The sequence below is a fragment of the Taudactylus pleione genome, unplaced genomic scaffold, assembly GCF_031769625.1.
Source record: "Taudactylus pleione unplaced genomic scaffold, aTauple2 ptg000381l, whole genome shotgun sequence".
In the NCBI taxonomy this organism is placed as follows: domain Eukaryota; kingdom Metazoa; phylum Chordata; class Amphibia; order Anura; family Myobatrachidae; genus Taudactylus; species Taudactylus pleione.
Window position 1 is genome coordinate 3,416,834 of NW_028284782.1, and position 15,922 is coordinate 3,432,755.

Consider the following 15,922-nt stretch of genomic DNA (forward strand, 5'->3'; position numbering starts at 1 on the left):
TTTCAGCCGCTGTATATTCAATTGCCACTATTTAAATGCTACTAAGCAGAGTCATTTTAAAACAGCGAACGCTACTGCCAGAAATTGGTTTGGTTATCCAAACATTTTGGAATACAATCAATTGACGTTCTTCACAAACCTAGTGAACATTTTCTCTTTTTTGTCGGATTACAAACAACACACATGCAAATGTTTGAATAATACAATTGTTTGTCTTCCGCAATTGAAACCGATCCACACCTAAACTCAAGCTCAAAATGCACTTTCCTGTATTTACAGGGTTTTTTTTTTATGAAACTTCCTGGAATATACCTTTAGACTTTTATTGTATTAATATATTTATATTGTGTTTTTTGTGTATTGTATATACTATACATACATATTGTGATTTTTTATATACTATCCAGGTTACATGATCCTAAGGTCCTAAGCAGCCCCCTGCTATTCACTATAAATGTTTCTATACACAACAGTGTTGGTGTGTGTATGTGGTATTCATCCCAGGCATATTTACAAGGAGTGATTATTTTTATTTGCCCTGGGCGTCATAAACCCTAGTTGTGTCTCTGGCAGTAGCAAGGCACAATCTCAGAGTAGCGCAGCTTAATAGGGGGAGGGGGCAGAAGGTGATGAGTTCCACCACCTCTCTAGGACCACTTTAAGCCCTGTCTTTTCCCCTTGAGCTAAAGGACCCGGGCATGACGTCGAGTGAGGGCGGAAGTGCGGTTCCATGCCCTGACAGCGCTGTTATTTTGTCTCAACTATAGATAGTACTATCCGGCACCTATAGTAGAAATTTGTATCTTTGCGGGCTCGCTTCTCTCACCACGCTTTGGGCACGGTGGTTCGCTTTGCTTGCCACAGGTTACTCTTCCCACTCTATGAGGGGTATTCAATATGAAACGTTAACCTCGCCAGCGAGGTTTTCGCCGCACATCGGAGGTTTTGCCAGTGAAAAAGTATCGGGCGTGCTCCCGCTTATCCCCGTATTCAATTTGAAATCGTCGAAAACGGGACCCGGCGATACTTGGATCGGCGAAAAAAACTGGAATTTTCTGGAAATAAAAATTTAGAAAAAAAATGACAATAGCCAAACCAGCCCCAGGCTTGCCAGCCAGTGGTGGTTTCTAAAAATACAGGGAACAAAATGTGTAGGGTTCCACCGCATTTTAGAAACCAACACCAGGCTGCAGGGACTAGTGATGGTTTTAAATATAGGGGGCAAAAACGACGTGGGGTACCCCCTATATTTAAGACCAGCACCAGACCCAACCGACCGGGGTGTAATGCCACAGCCCGGAGACTCAATCACCGGGGCTCCAGGTCCAAAGCATTACACCCCAAGTCGGTCAGCGCAAGCCGGTGATCTCGGGGGAGTTGGGGACCCCCCAAAAAAGGGTCCCCCCTCTCCCGAGCACCACAGGCTTACGCTGAAGCCTGGGGCTCATCCCAATACCCCTGGAGCGGTGGGTATGGGGATAATAGGGGGGCCAAATAATGTAACACTATTGTAATTTACAGTGGAACTACAAGTGCCAGCATGCCTGCCATTTTGCACTTGTGGAACTACAAGTGCCAGCAGACATGCGGCACCTGTAATTTCACTGTAAAATAAATAGTTCAAAAAGACAAAACACACACACCGTGCCCAGTATAGGTTTACTACATACACCTACCCATTCACACATACTTACCTATACCAGATGTTCGGTCCCCTTGTCAAGTAGAAATCCATGGTACCTGGCCCTGCAAGAAAGATTTCATACTCACCTACATCCAGCGCTGGTCTCCGCAGTAATCCATGGGTGTTTTAAAACAAAAAAACGAGTTACCCGATCCACGGAACACAGCTATCTGTATGTGTGTTGCCACACATACAGATAGCTCCCAAATGCCTGCTATCGGCACTTCACGGGGGGCATTGCAGTCCCATCAGCCAATCAGCGGCAGCGCTGACTGTAAAGCACCTGCTGATTGGCTCTGGCAACTGACAGTTCCCATGTGGTATGGGACAGATCGTTTCAAGGGGTCATTCTGAAGGGTGCAGGCTATTTTTTTTAAACCTGCACCCCTAAACCCCAATTCTGCACTTTTTTTTCGCCACCTATTCAGTGGTGAAAAGTTATCCCCGTTTTTTTTCAAAGACTTTTCGAACCTGCGAAAAGTCTTTAGGTGCATACACACACAACGATTTTTTGAACGAGTATCGTTAAACGATATCGTTTAACGATAATCGTTTGTAAAAATCGTTCACTTTCTAAGTCGAACGATGAACGATTTTCGTTCATGCGTGTTCACGTTTGTAGTTTGTAGTTTGTAGTTCAGTCAGACTTGTCAACTCAACGATTTTCAGTAATGGAATATGCAAAAATCGTTTGTAGTTCTAAAAAATCGTTCATTACATTTAAATGAACATAGTAAATGAACAACTTGAGTAAACGATTTTAGTTAATTTTTTCAAGGGAGAAAATCGTTTACTAAAATCGTTCATTAACGAAATCGTTGTGTGTGTATGCAGCTTTAGAAATTGAATACAGTGTAAAACTAAAACCTGCGATAATGACGTCATAGGTGCGATATTAACGCAAAAACTGAGTTTTCGCTCCCATATTGAATACCCCTGTATGTCTGCGTGTATGGTAACTGATGAAGTCAGTGTCCTGCAGCTGAAGGCGATCTAGCCCGCAACCCTTTTACCATTAGAATACATGACCTGTTGCAATATATTTTCAAATGTTAAAACTAGGGAAAACTAATGAAATAGGTCTGGAATACACTCCCTAGGTGAGTCACATAGAGTGGGAAAGCCCCAAGCTCTAGTTAGATGGATGATTACAGTGGAATAATTGCTGGCAGCACTTCCCTGTCTGTAGGCTCCTCCCCTAGACACGCCCCCTCTCTGTGTATAAAAGTGTCGGGGTCACACACAGCTCTCAGCATCAGCAGTCTCTCTCTCTCTCCAGCAGCTGCTACTACTATCAGGTATTCCAGGCTCCTGCTGCCAGTGTGACACCAGTGTGCTGCAATCATCATGTCCAAGAAAGTGGCAGTGATCCTCTCTGGCTGCGGGGTGTATGATGGGAGTGAGATCCACGAGTCCTCTGCTGTGTTTGTGCATCTGAGCAGAGCTGGCTATCAGGTGAGATATATCAGTGTTTCATTGCACAGAGCACATGGAAGTTATTACTATTACAGGGTCTTATACAATGGAGGCTGTATACACGTACTTGTGTTTCTTCATTATGCTAGAAGTAATTATTGTGCAAGATGCTGTAATATCAGTGACTTGTTACAGACATACTGCCCTTCTTACATCTGCTGTATACACGGTCATATAGCAGAGGGCACTTTATAATGTACCAGTTTTACAAATAGATTAAGAATAACAAATGTCTTAGTTTACAATGTTTAGGGTAACATACAGTGTAACTATAGTCCTGGCACAATTTAATAAGAATGTTTATCTAAATAATATTATTAGTTATTGTAGTAGCTTACATTGTTTCATGTTTGAAATACATTTACCTGCATACACCCTTGTGCAGACCAGCAAGTTCTGTAATATATTCTACAGCAGAGGTTCCCAACCACGGTCCTCAAGGCACACTAACAGTCCAGGTTTTAAGGATAGCCATACTTGAGCACAGGCAACTTAATTAGTACCTTCGTTATTTTGATTTAACCATCTGTGCTTAAGCATGGATATCACTAAAACCAGGACTGTTAGTGTGCCTTGAGGACTGCGGTTGGGAATCACTGTTCTACAGTAATAGTTACAGCAATCAGTCAGTCAGTTCTCAAACCTGCCGTATTATTTCCACCTTTCCTGCATTATTAGTTTGCCCACATATCTCTGCTACATTGTAATTTTTTTCATTCTTATTCACTGATTCTTATTATGTTGCTGCAATAACAAAATATGCCATTTATAAATCAAACCCAACTGATGAGACATGACTTTTTTTTTTTTGGTGGAAATTATACTATATTATGTGTTACAATAAGGGTCTGGCTGACTTGGCAGCCATGGTACCATACAGTACTTAGAGGACTTGTTACCCCTGTGACTGGCAGCTGTAATTATGTACATACTGTACTGTAAAACTTTTTGCCTCTGTTTACCTGGTAGGTACTCTGTGATTCCCACACTTTCCATGGTAATGGTATTTATTTTATCTGTCTCAAGTAGGAAATGGGCAGCACTAAAAAATTCTCTCCCTCGATTTGTTAGAAACTATCACCATGAATAAGCCAGCTGACACCCTAACCATGCATATAGAAGTAATACATAGTTACATATTCAGTGTTCTAAAGTCATTATCTGTCTTTATCTTTCCCAAAATTCCGTAACTACTAGATACTGTCATGTTTTCTCTGGAGAGTTATGATATAACTTAAAACTCATGAGATTCTACAGTGTAATGTTACATAGATGGGAGCAGGGGCATAATTAGGTGTTTGTAGGGCCCCTATGTACCACCCAATTGTGAGAAATGTATAGAACATGTGTAACTTTGACAAGGAAGATGGAGCCCCCCTCAGCTCTGGGCCCCATAGCAGCTGCACACCTTGCACCTATGGTAGTTACACCCATGAATGGGAGGGGTGTCTGCTGCCCAATTCTGCATCACATCTAGGTGTCTGGGGACATGGACATTACAGCATGTGTAGGGGAAGGTATGATAGTGTGACGACGACCTTCCAACTGCATGTACCAACTATAACTATCAGTTTCTGTTTTGGCTGCAAGTTACCAATATCTGCTGCAATATAGCAACATAAGTCCTCTAAATCAGTTACTGTCTTGTTACACTGTGTCCTTTTTTCTGAGTACCCTAATGGGCCTTCAGTGCTTCTCTCAGAGCAATACAACTCTACCCTGTATATGATTGTTATGAGCTTACCCATGTTGCGGTGTGTTTGCCTGTGATGTTACTGTGTGTGTATTCTTAGTGTAATCAGGAGACCTCTCTGTTTTCCTCCCGCAGTATGTGGTTTTCGCACCCAATATAGACCAGATGCATGTTGTGGACCATGTGAAAGGACAGCCCACTGAGGAAACCCGTAATGTGCTCACAGAGAGTGCGCGGATCGCAAGAGGAAACATTAAGGACCTTACACATCTGACAGTCAGTGAATATGATGCACTCATCATACCAGGTACAGTGATAGATGCATATTCTGTGTATCTGTACAAACAATAGTAAGTAAGATAAATGTATGTGATGAGGAGAATTGTTCATTCGGTCTTCTCTGTTCATCCTTACCCAGGAGGTTTCGGAGTAGCTAAGAATCTCTCTACCTGGGCAGTGGAAGGGAAGGACTGTTCTGTTATAGAAGCTATTGAAGAAACAATTAAAGGATTTCATGCTGCTAAGAAGCCCATTGGCCTGTGCTGTATCTCCCCTGTGCTGGCTGCAAAACTGCTCCCTGGGTGTGAAGTCACCGTTGGCTGCGATACAGAATGTGAAAAGTATGTTCCAGCCATGTGCTAGATTACAGGGCAATGTGTGTGGCTAAAAGGCCATAATTCTGTACTCTGTACTATATAAATAGTAAATCTGTACTATATTATATACACAAACAAGCAGACACTAATGTTACTATAACTGATACACTGGGTGGACGCTAGTAGGACTTGTGCCATCACACACTTCTGGAAACCTATCAAGTGTTTATCCCCACGCAGAGAGAGGACTGGCTATCTGGCACTTCTGTCAAATGTTAAATGGGCCGATGGCCTGGCTTGGTCGTTATTGCTAGATTAGGAAGGAGGCAAATGCACTGCCCCCCCCCTCCCTCTTTGAATTAGAACATGTGATATAGATCAGAGGTAATCACCATGTGGCTCTGCTGGATGTGGAGCAATAACTCCCTATGCAACCTGGTAGCCAGACACCCACAGGATCCCTATCTCTGATATGCTAGAAGTCATTATCTATAAGGAACCAAGATAATAAGTAAAAAAATAAACCCTGGGACTGTGGAAGACATTTGTATTGTACTTTACACTGTCATTTAATCACCATTGTAACCTCCTGTCATTTGTCTGTTCCGCAGGTGGCCCCATGCTGGGACAGCTGGAGCCATTACACAGCTTGGCTGTAAACATGTCAACAAACAGGTCAATGAAGTTCATGTGGACACGAAAAATAAACTGGTCACTACCAGCGCTTTCATGTGTAATAGCCCCATACATGAGATCTTTGATGGCATCGGTGAGATGGTTAAAGATGTAATAAAGCTTATATAAGTTAGTAAGGAAAATGTATACAGCTGAATTATAATATGCTGATAAAACTCCTTCATGTTGAATAATTGTGTATTTATTGACTTGAATAAAATGTAATTTTGATATTCAGTAGGTGATTCTGGTGCTTTTTTAGTTTGCATTGTATTTGGAATATCGGTTATTCTGTACACACCATAAATATGCACAAACAGATGTGTAAAGATGCATCTGAACATTTGTGTTTCCACATCTGTAAATTGAGTTGCATGAATCTTCAACCTGGCTGCAAGCAATTCCTAATGGGGATGTGATAAATATTTTTAGTGCAAACTAATATTTTCACGTACATTTACTAACAATCTCTTACCAGGAGATGGGCTCCGCTAAGTGCCTGTCCTGGCGAAGAACTGGAAACAGCTTGAAAGCGTAATGCTATTACACTGCTTCCAGGTTCAGGTCTCCAGGCGGCACATGCATCACTAGGAAGCGGCAGAGAACAAGTCTGAGACTCCGTCTCCATAAGAATGTGCCAATTAGTGGCCCATGGGCTACTGTAGGATGAGGCCATCTGAAGATGGTGTTATCCTTTAGGGGCTGTGGCTGCTGTTGGAAATGCAGTCCCTCCTTGGTACATTCAGGGGAAACTTAATATTTGCGGTTTTTGGGAAATATCCCACAAATAATGTTTGATAAATAGGGGTCTTGGAGTACTGAATAAAACCTGATCTTTTACTATGAAAAATATCAGCATTCATAAGAGCATAATGCGCTTGTATTTAATCTTTGAAGTTTGCAGCAGTTTTATATTTGGGGAGGAATTAAATGAACAGCTATTATCAAATTCACAAAGTTTAGGCAAATTGTGCCACAGTATTTAATGCCTATATTTATTTTTGGCACACAGGAGTCAATATGACAGGCAAGGGCATAGCTGTTATGAAACACCTGCCTATGTTGCATAAACACTCTTGAACCAATAGTTGGGGACTTCTGCCTATAACAACTGCCTTTATTCCCTTATTACTCTCATTGGTACTGAGATGCTGCCAGGTCCTAAACTCAGAGTAGTAGAAGTTTAAACAAATGACTGGTGATTACATGAACAAGGCTGGAATAATAGAAAAGCATATGCAATACCATGAGGTTAATGATCCAACGTGTGTAGATAACAGCAGGAACTAGTAACAGCTGACTAACAGGTGATCGCAAACAATTTTCACGGTACCAAAAGTAAGGTGATACTTGGCAGTAGATGTTTGCAAGAAACATGAGGTGTAGATAATAACAGCAGGAACTAGTAACAGATGATGGCAAACAATTGTCATGGTTCCAAAAGTAAGTAAAGTAATACTTAGCAGCAGATGTTTTGCAGGAAGCCTGAAACCATAGATCAGACCGGCTAGGTGCACAGCAACACAGGCATCCAACAGAACTGAATACACCAGGGTCAGCAGCCTAACTCCAAGCAGAAGCTATACCCAGCACTAAGTAGCATGGCTGGAGGCCTTATAACATAGAGAGACCAGCCCACTAATGAAAGAACCAGTGCCGCTAATATTCTGCATGTACAACAACATCCCATCTTCTAGGTAAAAGGCAGGACCAGAACACCCTGCTGCCACCAGGAGTCCCTGTCACCTACGGAAGTCTGGGCCATCGGCCGGTGAGGTGCGTTGTCACTGTTGCCTGGTAATGACCGGGAGCCGCCGAGCGGTAGAGCCCTGGCACATTACAGTAGGTGTAGTGACTGGGACTGCTTTTGGGGCCCAGATATTTTCTGTGGTCTGGCCCTCTCCCTGCACCGAGTTACATTGCCCTCTCCTGAGCTCCAGTTTTTCTATTGTCACCAGAGTGCTGCTGCAGGACATTTGCTGGCAATGGCCTGGTTGGCTCTGTCTCCGATTCATTTGAATCATAGCCTTCTTGTATACCACGTTATATCAAAAACAATTAGGATTATGGTGACTAGATCGTTTAAAAAAAAAAAAAAATTCTATTTATAATACTTATTATATGCTAATAACCATTCATGTAATGCTGTATGTCAGCTAAGTAGGCAGATAGTGGAAATATTAGATCATTTACAATCAAAATGGATAAACTTCAAAATAATTTGTCCCGGGTGGGCCCCTGTGGAGATTTTGCTACGTCCCTGGCCAGAGGTGATACCATTAATCATAAAATGCCCTAGGCAGCAAAGTTTGTGCAAATAAGAAGCTGTGCTGAGGACACTCACTGTCATTCATAAATACATTTTTCTGTGTATAGTACATTTCAGATATGAAACTGAAGTATTGTTAGTAAATGACAACTAAAATCTCTTGAATGTATTTACTTAAACTTTGAAAACAACTGAGAATGTTGCCTAAAGCAATAAGGGAGCCTATGTTGCTGCAAGACAATTATTTTGTTCTGCATAAATCATTAGTTCGTGGTAAGTGTTTCCTTGATAACTGAATGTTGACTGAAGCCACTGATTTCTTGTCACATGAAGGCACAAATATTCCAGTAGCCTTGGGGGTAGCCTAGCTGGGTACACAGTTGGTCGACTTGACGACCCACTGGACATTGCGCTGACCGAGCGGCTGATTCAGGTATGTATACACACTTACTAATTGGCTGCTGGAAATGTTGTCCTGGCATCACAGCTAGACGTGCATATGAATTTGTCCACACTGCTATAATATCAGTCCCTGCAGCAAGTGTACAGGTGGTCAGCGGGCCACCTGCACACACAGCCAGATGCGCTGATATATCGGCTATAGGCAGTGCTCCACAGCTGATACAATATGTCTGAACGATGTTGTTCACAGACATATAGGGGGTACACACTCGCGATTTATCTGGCGTTCAATTTAACTGCCGATATATCGCCAAGTGTATACCCAGCTTTAGGGTATATAATCTGCAAATTAACAGGCATAACCGGTTTAGGAAGATGACTGAAGCAACAGAGAAGTCTTGTTATTTTGGAGGTATTCGTATTTCAGCAGTCTTAGGTAATGTAAAGTAAACTCCAGAATAACTAAAGTAGAACCGATTCTGAACAGTGCCTGAAGCACCAGGAATTCTTGTTAATTAAAAGTATACATAGTCCAGTGGCTTTAAGTAAAGTAACCTGCAGAATAACAGAAGTATATGATTACATATTTCCAGTAATCAACTGCAGTGTCTGACTGCAATGTACAAGGTGATAGGTTTGAAACCCAGGTATAGCAGAATTGAGAAATGTGTTAAATAAAGAAGGTTGTGACTGAATATGCATATATATTCCTGTACATACAAGAGACTTCCTGCTGTAAATGTGATACAGTAGGTGATGGGTTCAAATCCTAAGAAATGTGTGATTTAGAATAATGGATAATGTAAGTGTCTAGGAGCTCTCAAATTAAGTGCATGAATATGGTATAAGAGGATTGGTGTCCAAATCTATCCTGTTGGAGTGTTCTGAATGTCAGTATAGGTGTTCTATAAATGTGTGTAGATAGATAAATAAATAAATAAATATCCCACATACTTACCAACTCTCCCTGATTGTAGGTGAGACTCCCTGAAATATCAGTAATTTCCCTGACTTCCTGAAGAGTCTAGTAATCTCCCTGATTGCACATTTCCCCCATTATGAAATTGTATATATCTCTGGGAATTTTTTTATATGCCAATCAAATGTGATCCTTAGTATCATTTCCCTGCATTGGTTATAAGGCACAATGATCCATGTGACTATATGCATATACCTCTACATTTGTAAATCCATACTTTAGTAAATATACCCCTAAGAGTAAAATAAAAATCCGAATAAGTGTATTGTAAAGAGACATGTCAAGAGGACATATCTGTAGGAGGGCAAAAATGTATAGTTTGCAGGGGGGTGCCGAAACAGCCTAGCACCGGCCTTGTATATAGCATGTGTGTGTCTGGGCATAATTATTGATAATAGGGCCAATAAATAGACATTACTCATTTTTTATTGAAATTACGTATTCCATTCCATACCACACACTAAAAAGTGGGGGAGCAGTTAGAGATGCAGGATCAGAGAGTTGTTGGAAGTTGGCTAGACCGATGATTATAGGCAGAGGGCCTGATTCGGAGATTGACGCTAATGTGATTGCAGCTGCGATTTCATACGCAACGCAGTAGGGAAAATATGCTAATGTCTGCAAAGATCACCTGAGCATAAAGACGCCCACTGCTTCCTTTTTACATACGTGGGACGACGCATACCTGTGTAAATATCAGTAACATCGGCGGCCATCTTACCGTTGTGGCAGGTCTGACCTGCCGCAGCCTTGGGTAGAGCTGCTTATGCAATAGCAGTGGCTAATTTATGCACGGCCATGTAACGGTATTTAAACAGACATGCACGCCTGCATTTTCCTGCCCACTCCCCATTACCACTCCCATGCGCAATGCGACTTATACGCATGCTCAAATAATGAAACAACCTGCGTGGAAATTGCGTTAGCGTCCATCTCTGAATCAGACCCAGAGTCAATTGAATGCATTTTCTATCTGTTACAGTAGGCTGATTCTGCTCAAAATCAGCGGGTCCCATCAGCTTCCATGCTTAATTGTATCTGCCCCTTATTATAAAATACTGAGGCCAATATTTAAGCCTGGAACTAACATATTGGTCCCAGCAGGTACCTTTGGTGTGCCTCTTAAAGCTGCTCCAAGTGTAGGAGGTTGCTGACTGTTGTTTTGCCTTCGGGTTGGGTACGGGATGCCGGCCATCAGAATCCTGATGCCAACATCCCGACTAGGTTAGAATCCTGACGGCTCATGGTAAGTATTCCTAATCTATCCCCTACCCCTACCCTAACCCTAACCTCCCTCCCTCCCTCCCCGGTGGCTAAACATAACCATCCCCCCTAGTGCCTAAAGCTAACAGTCGCACCCCGGTGAATATTCCTAACCCAAAGGATAAAGCAACCGCAGATTCTAAAAGTCGTTAGTAAAGGTCACTCATGCCAATGCAGAGAATTATAATAGTAAAAATTGTGTATTTATTACAATTAATAAAACAAAACACATATAACTAAATAATGTATCATGTAAAGTAATCAAAAAACATGTAGCAGCTTCAGTAGCATATAATTGAAGATCATGAGGATAAAGCAATTTTTAAAAGTGTGTTAAAATGTCCCAAACTGGAATCACTAAAATGTCAATAGATAATCATGAGCCCTTTTGGAAGCATCTTGCTTTTTTGTATAGCAATAGTTAAGGAGTAACTTTGTGTATCATCCAGCAATTCAGCACAGTAAATAAGTTGCAAACAGTGAAGTAACAGTAGTTACAAACAGTGACGTAACCAGAGCAGGGCGAGCGGGGCATGTGCCCCTGGGCGCCGTGGCAGGCCCAGCAGAGGGGGGCACCGCCGGCCAGGACACCATACCCAGCCCCGCACCTCCATTGCTCCCGGACTAAAAATAGAACAAACAGGAAAGTGTGCCTGTTGGTGCTGCTGGGGGACCATAGGGGGAGTTGCAGCAGCAGGGCGCAGACCCTCCCAGGCAGTCTCCCCATTCTCTCTATACTGAGAGCTGCCACCGGAGGTAACTATGACAGGGTGATTCTCTGTCCCCAGCACTCTCTCTGCTCCAGACCAGCCAGGTAAGAGTATATTATTTTTTTGCAGGGAGCAGGGACGGAGGGGGGGTCGTACTTCTGCGAGCAGGGGGGGTGTTTTTCCGCGGGGGGGGGGTTAGGGAAGGGTGACTTTTATTTGGCTGCCTGCATTTGTGGTGAATGGTGTGTGTGTATGTGTGTCAGAGTGTGTATCTGTGTCAGCCTGTGTGTGTACGTATATGTCAGTGTGTATGTATATGTGTCAGTGTGTGTGTGTATGTATTTGTGTCAGTGTGTGTGTGCCTAGAGACAACGCAGGGGGGAGGTGATGGTGTGTTGAGAGTTGACACTGGGGGGGTGATGCTGTGCTGAGAGACGACGCAGGGGGGCGGTGATGGTGTGCTGAGAGACGAAGCAGGGGGGCAGTGATGGTGTGCTGAGAGACGATGCAGGGGGGGCAGTGATGGTGTGCTGAGAGACGATGCAGGGGGGGCAGTGATGATGTGCTGAGAGATGAAGCAGGGGGGGCAGTGATGGTGTGCTGAGAGATGACGCGGGGGGGCGGTGATGATGCGCTGAGAGATAATGCAGGGGTGCGGTGATGGTGTGCTGAGAGACAGCGAAGGGGGGGCAGTGATAGTGTGCTGAGAGATGACGCAGGGGGAGCAGTGATGGTGTGCTGAGATGACACGGGAGGGAGGCGATGGTGTGGATAAGAAGAGATGACACAGGGAGGGAGATGATGGTGTGGCTAAGAGATGATGCAATGAGATGTTGATGTGGCTGAGAGACGCAGGGAGCAGGAAGTTACACAGGGGGAATGAGTCTGGTTGATCCGCTATTGTATGATGATGACCTTGTTGATATTTTTATACAAACAGGAATCTTCTGGACGATGTGACCTGCATGAATAGTGAATACCGACTGAAGACGCCATCAACCCAGGGAGGATGCATTTCTTCGGAGGTTCCACATTGTGAGAAACCACCGTATAGGTAAGGTGCATATGGAATAGAAAGGAATGTTCCCAGACTAACAAGAAATTGGTGACGTGTCATGTTGGCCCATCCCATTTTCCGTAGCCATGCCCCTTTAGTTGTTTGACTACGCCCAATTTTTGCAGTGCGCCAAAGGTGCGCCAAACTTATTTTGCTATGGGGAGGGGGGAGGGGGGGCGCAAATCTTAAATTTGCCCTGGGCTCCAAAGACCATAGTTACGCCACTGGTTACAAAGTTACCTTCCAGGCAGGTACATCAAACCCACATGTTATTTTAATAATCCAATTGTAACAGTGAAGAGAGACGTGAATGTGGATGGATGACCTCCAGTACTCCGTGCCCAGCAGGTAAGTATCAGGGAGCTCCATGCTGGGTATTGATGAAAGGATTATTACAACTGTAACCCGTGTCCATGAATGGCTGGCCTTAAGCGCTCGACCCGACTAGCGGGGAGAGTGCAGGTGGAAGAGAGGTGGCTGCTCCAGAGTTCCGTGGTAGATGGATAGATGTCAGGGAGCCTCATGCTCCGTGATGATACAGAGGTGATGCTGCAAATTGTCAGCAGATGCGTGAGGGACTCAAAGGAAATTGAGCATCCTTTCTTGTTAGAGCAATGAGACTTCCAGCAGGGGGTCCAGGGACCGAGTGAGATGTCAGTGACAAGCACTTCTGCGTTTCAGCGTCTTCCTGATGCCTTTTCAAGGTGAATGAGAATCCCCAGATCTTATGGGTTTAAATAACATCAGTAATTAAGATCATTCTACACAGTTAAACATAAAACTAACCCTCCTCCCTTAGTGCCTAACTCTCCCCCTAGTGCCTAACCCTAACCCTCCCCCCAACCACGCTACTTACAAGGGGTGTATCTACCCATTGGCCAGGTTGGCACTCACCAGGTTCAACGGCCTAAGGGGGGCGCCATCCAGCAGTGCCACCAGCAGCCAAGGGGTGGACTACCCCAGGGGCAGAACTAGCGGCGGTGCGCTGTGGTGCAGGGGCCCATAGCTGCCACTGCACCCACCGCTAGTCCCCCGGGCCCCACAAGGGTAGGGCAGACTGCAGTGAGAGCGCTCTATGATGATTTTTTTCTGTGTGTGTAAGCCTGACACGGGGGGGAGGGGCCTACTAGGGGGCACTATATAGCTGCTGGCCACTACTGGGGGCACATTATGGGGGGGTGGCCACTACTGGGTGCACTGTATAGGTAGGACTACTACTGGGGGCAATGCAGCATAGGGGGGACTACTACTGGGGGCACTGTATAGGTGGACTACTACTGGGGGCACTGTATAGCGGTGACTACTACTGGGGGCAATGCAGCATAGGGGGATTACTACTGGGAGCAATGCATAGATGGACTACTACTGGGGACAATGCATAGTGGGGACGACTACTGGGGGCAATGCATAGAGGGGACTACTACTGGGGAACTGCATAGGGGGGTAGCTGGGGAATCATTTTAAGCACTTATTTCATGTATAGTGTAATTATTCAGAAATTATGGGGGGGAGGGGGGTGCCATTCCATTAGTTTACCAGGGGTGTTCGGATATCTAGATACACCCCTGCTAATTACATTCGTGATTCTGGCGGTCGGGATGCCAGCGCCGGTATTCCGATAAGTGTTGAGATTCCGGGGTCGGCATTGTGACCGCTGGAATCCCAACTGTCAGGATATTAAACTTATATCCCCCGCCTCAATGCAGACAGGTAAACTGAGAAGGCGATCTCTAGGACCTGCCCGAGCTCACTGAGACACCATTTAGCAGGGAGCTAATAGAAGTTGCTTTAGGTACTGATAACTTGTTTCCTAGCTGACTCATCTCCTGTGGAAAGCTACAAATGTTACAATCAGAAGCTAGAGCATGAGCAACATTGATGAAAACAACAGGTGCAGACTGTTACTGGTCATTTTTATACAATTAACCCATTGCGCTCTTCTGAAGATTAGGGGCCTGATTATATTCACGCAGTTCTACAATTTTCGGGAAATCAGGGCAAGTGCAGGACCCGTACTTGATATGATTGACATGCTGTGACATTTGGGGGGCATGCCTGGGCAGAGTTCCTGGAAATGGGGGGCATCGCCCCCATTTTCCAGGAGTGAAGAGGCCAGGGTCTTCTTCGGTGGACGCAGATTTCCTGGCCTCGCAGGCTGCCAGCCTGTGTAAGCTGCAGGTTATGCAGCCCGGCGGGTGCTGCCTCCTTTGCGACTGATGGTCGGTGATCCTATGCGTGTCTACAGATGCTGTACTCAGATCGCTACTACTGTCAGGAGGAGTCTGCTTCCTATAGATGCCTCCTGCAGTATTTTAATATTTGCTGGACGGTATTACACAGCCGCTTCCCATCGGCTGTGTAATACTATTCGAACCAATGTAATCAGGACTCATGACAGTCCTAGGAGTGAATTTACTAAAGCTGGGTATACACCTATACAATCATCGGGTTGTTCATCCAATATCGATAGAACGGCCGTTGGAGTGTATAGGTGTGTATGCTGTCCCGGTGCAGGAGCGTTAGCCGATAAACAGCTTTTAACGCTCCTGCAACGGTCGGGATCGGGAGGTTGCATCTTATGTACTGTTTAATATTTCTCCCAATCCCATAGAAACCAGTACACACTGTACTATGGGCCTCATTCAGACCCACTCGCGAGCGGCTGTCCGCTCGCAAGTGGGTCGATGGTCTGCACTGAGCATGCGCACGACGGAGGGAGCTCCGTCGTGCGCATGCGCCAGACACGACGAGCGAAGGACTTTCCTTCGCTCGTTGTGTCCGATCAAAGGGGGCGTGCTGTCAATGTTGATTGACAGCACGCCCCCTTTGGTGGGCGTGCCGGGGGCGTGCCTCCCTGACGGGGCGTTCCCACGGGAACGCCTCCCGTCAGAAGCCGGCCCACTGACATCACTAGTGATGTCAGTGGGAGTGATTTTGGCTCTGATAGAGCCAAAATCACTCCGGAGCTTGCGGTTGAAAACCTCAACCGCAGGCTCCGGCTCGCAATTTCGATGGTCGCGATGGTCTCGACCATCGCGGCCATCAAAATGCACGCTCGTATAGCCTGTGGGTGGTGACCCACAGCTATACGAGCGTCCAGGAGGACGCTCCATGAAAA

General features: G+C 44.8%; 1 protein-coding gene across 1 annotated transcript; it reads left to right on the plus strand.

Moving 5' to 3' along the window:
* The first annotated feature begins 2,923 nt into the window (after positions 1–2,923).
* LOC148507828 (glutamine amidotransferase-like class 1 domain-containing protein 3, mitochondrial) lies at positions 2,924–6,361 on the plus strand. Its single transcript, XM_088445491.1, has 4 exons — positions 2,924–3,139; positions 4,989–5,160; positions 5,272–5,473; positions 6,061–6,361. Exons 1-4 carry the CDS (start codon positions 3,032–3,034, stop codon positions 6,251–6,253), a joined length of 675 nt encoding a protein of 224 aa, XP_088301617.1. The 5' UTR covers positions 2,924–3,031; the 3' UTR covers positions 6,254–6,361.
* The last annotated feature ends 9,561 nt before the right edge of the window (positions 6,362–15,922 follow it).

Coding starts and splice junctions, on each gene's coding strand:
- LOC148507828 (XM_088445491.1), top strand. CDS start 3,032: ATGTCCAAGAAAGTGGCAGTGATCCTCTCTGGCTGCGGGGTGTATGAT. Junction 3,140..4,988: donor TGAGCAGAGCTGGCTATCAG/GTGAGATATATC, acceptor TTCCTCCCGCAG/TATGTGGTTTTCGCACCCAA. Junction 5,161..5,271: donor TGATGCACTCATCATACCAG/GTACAGTGATAG, acceptor ATCCTTACCCAG/GAGGTTTCGGAGTAGCTAAG.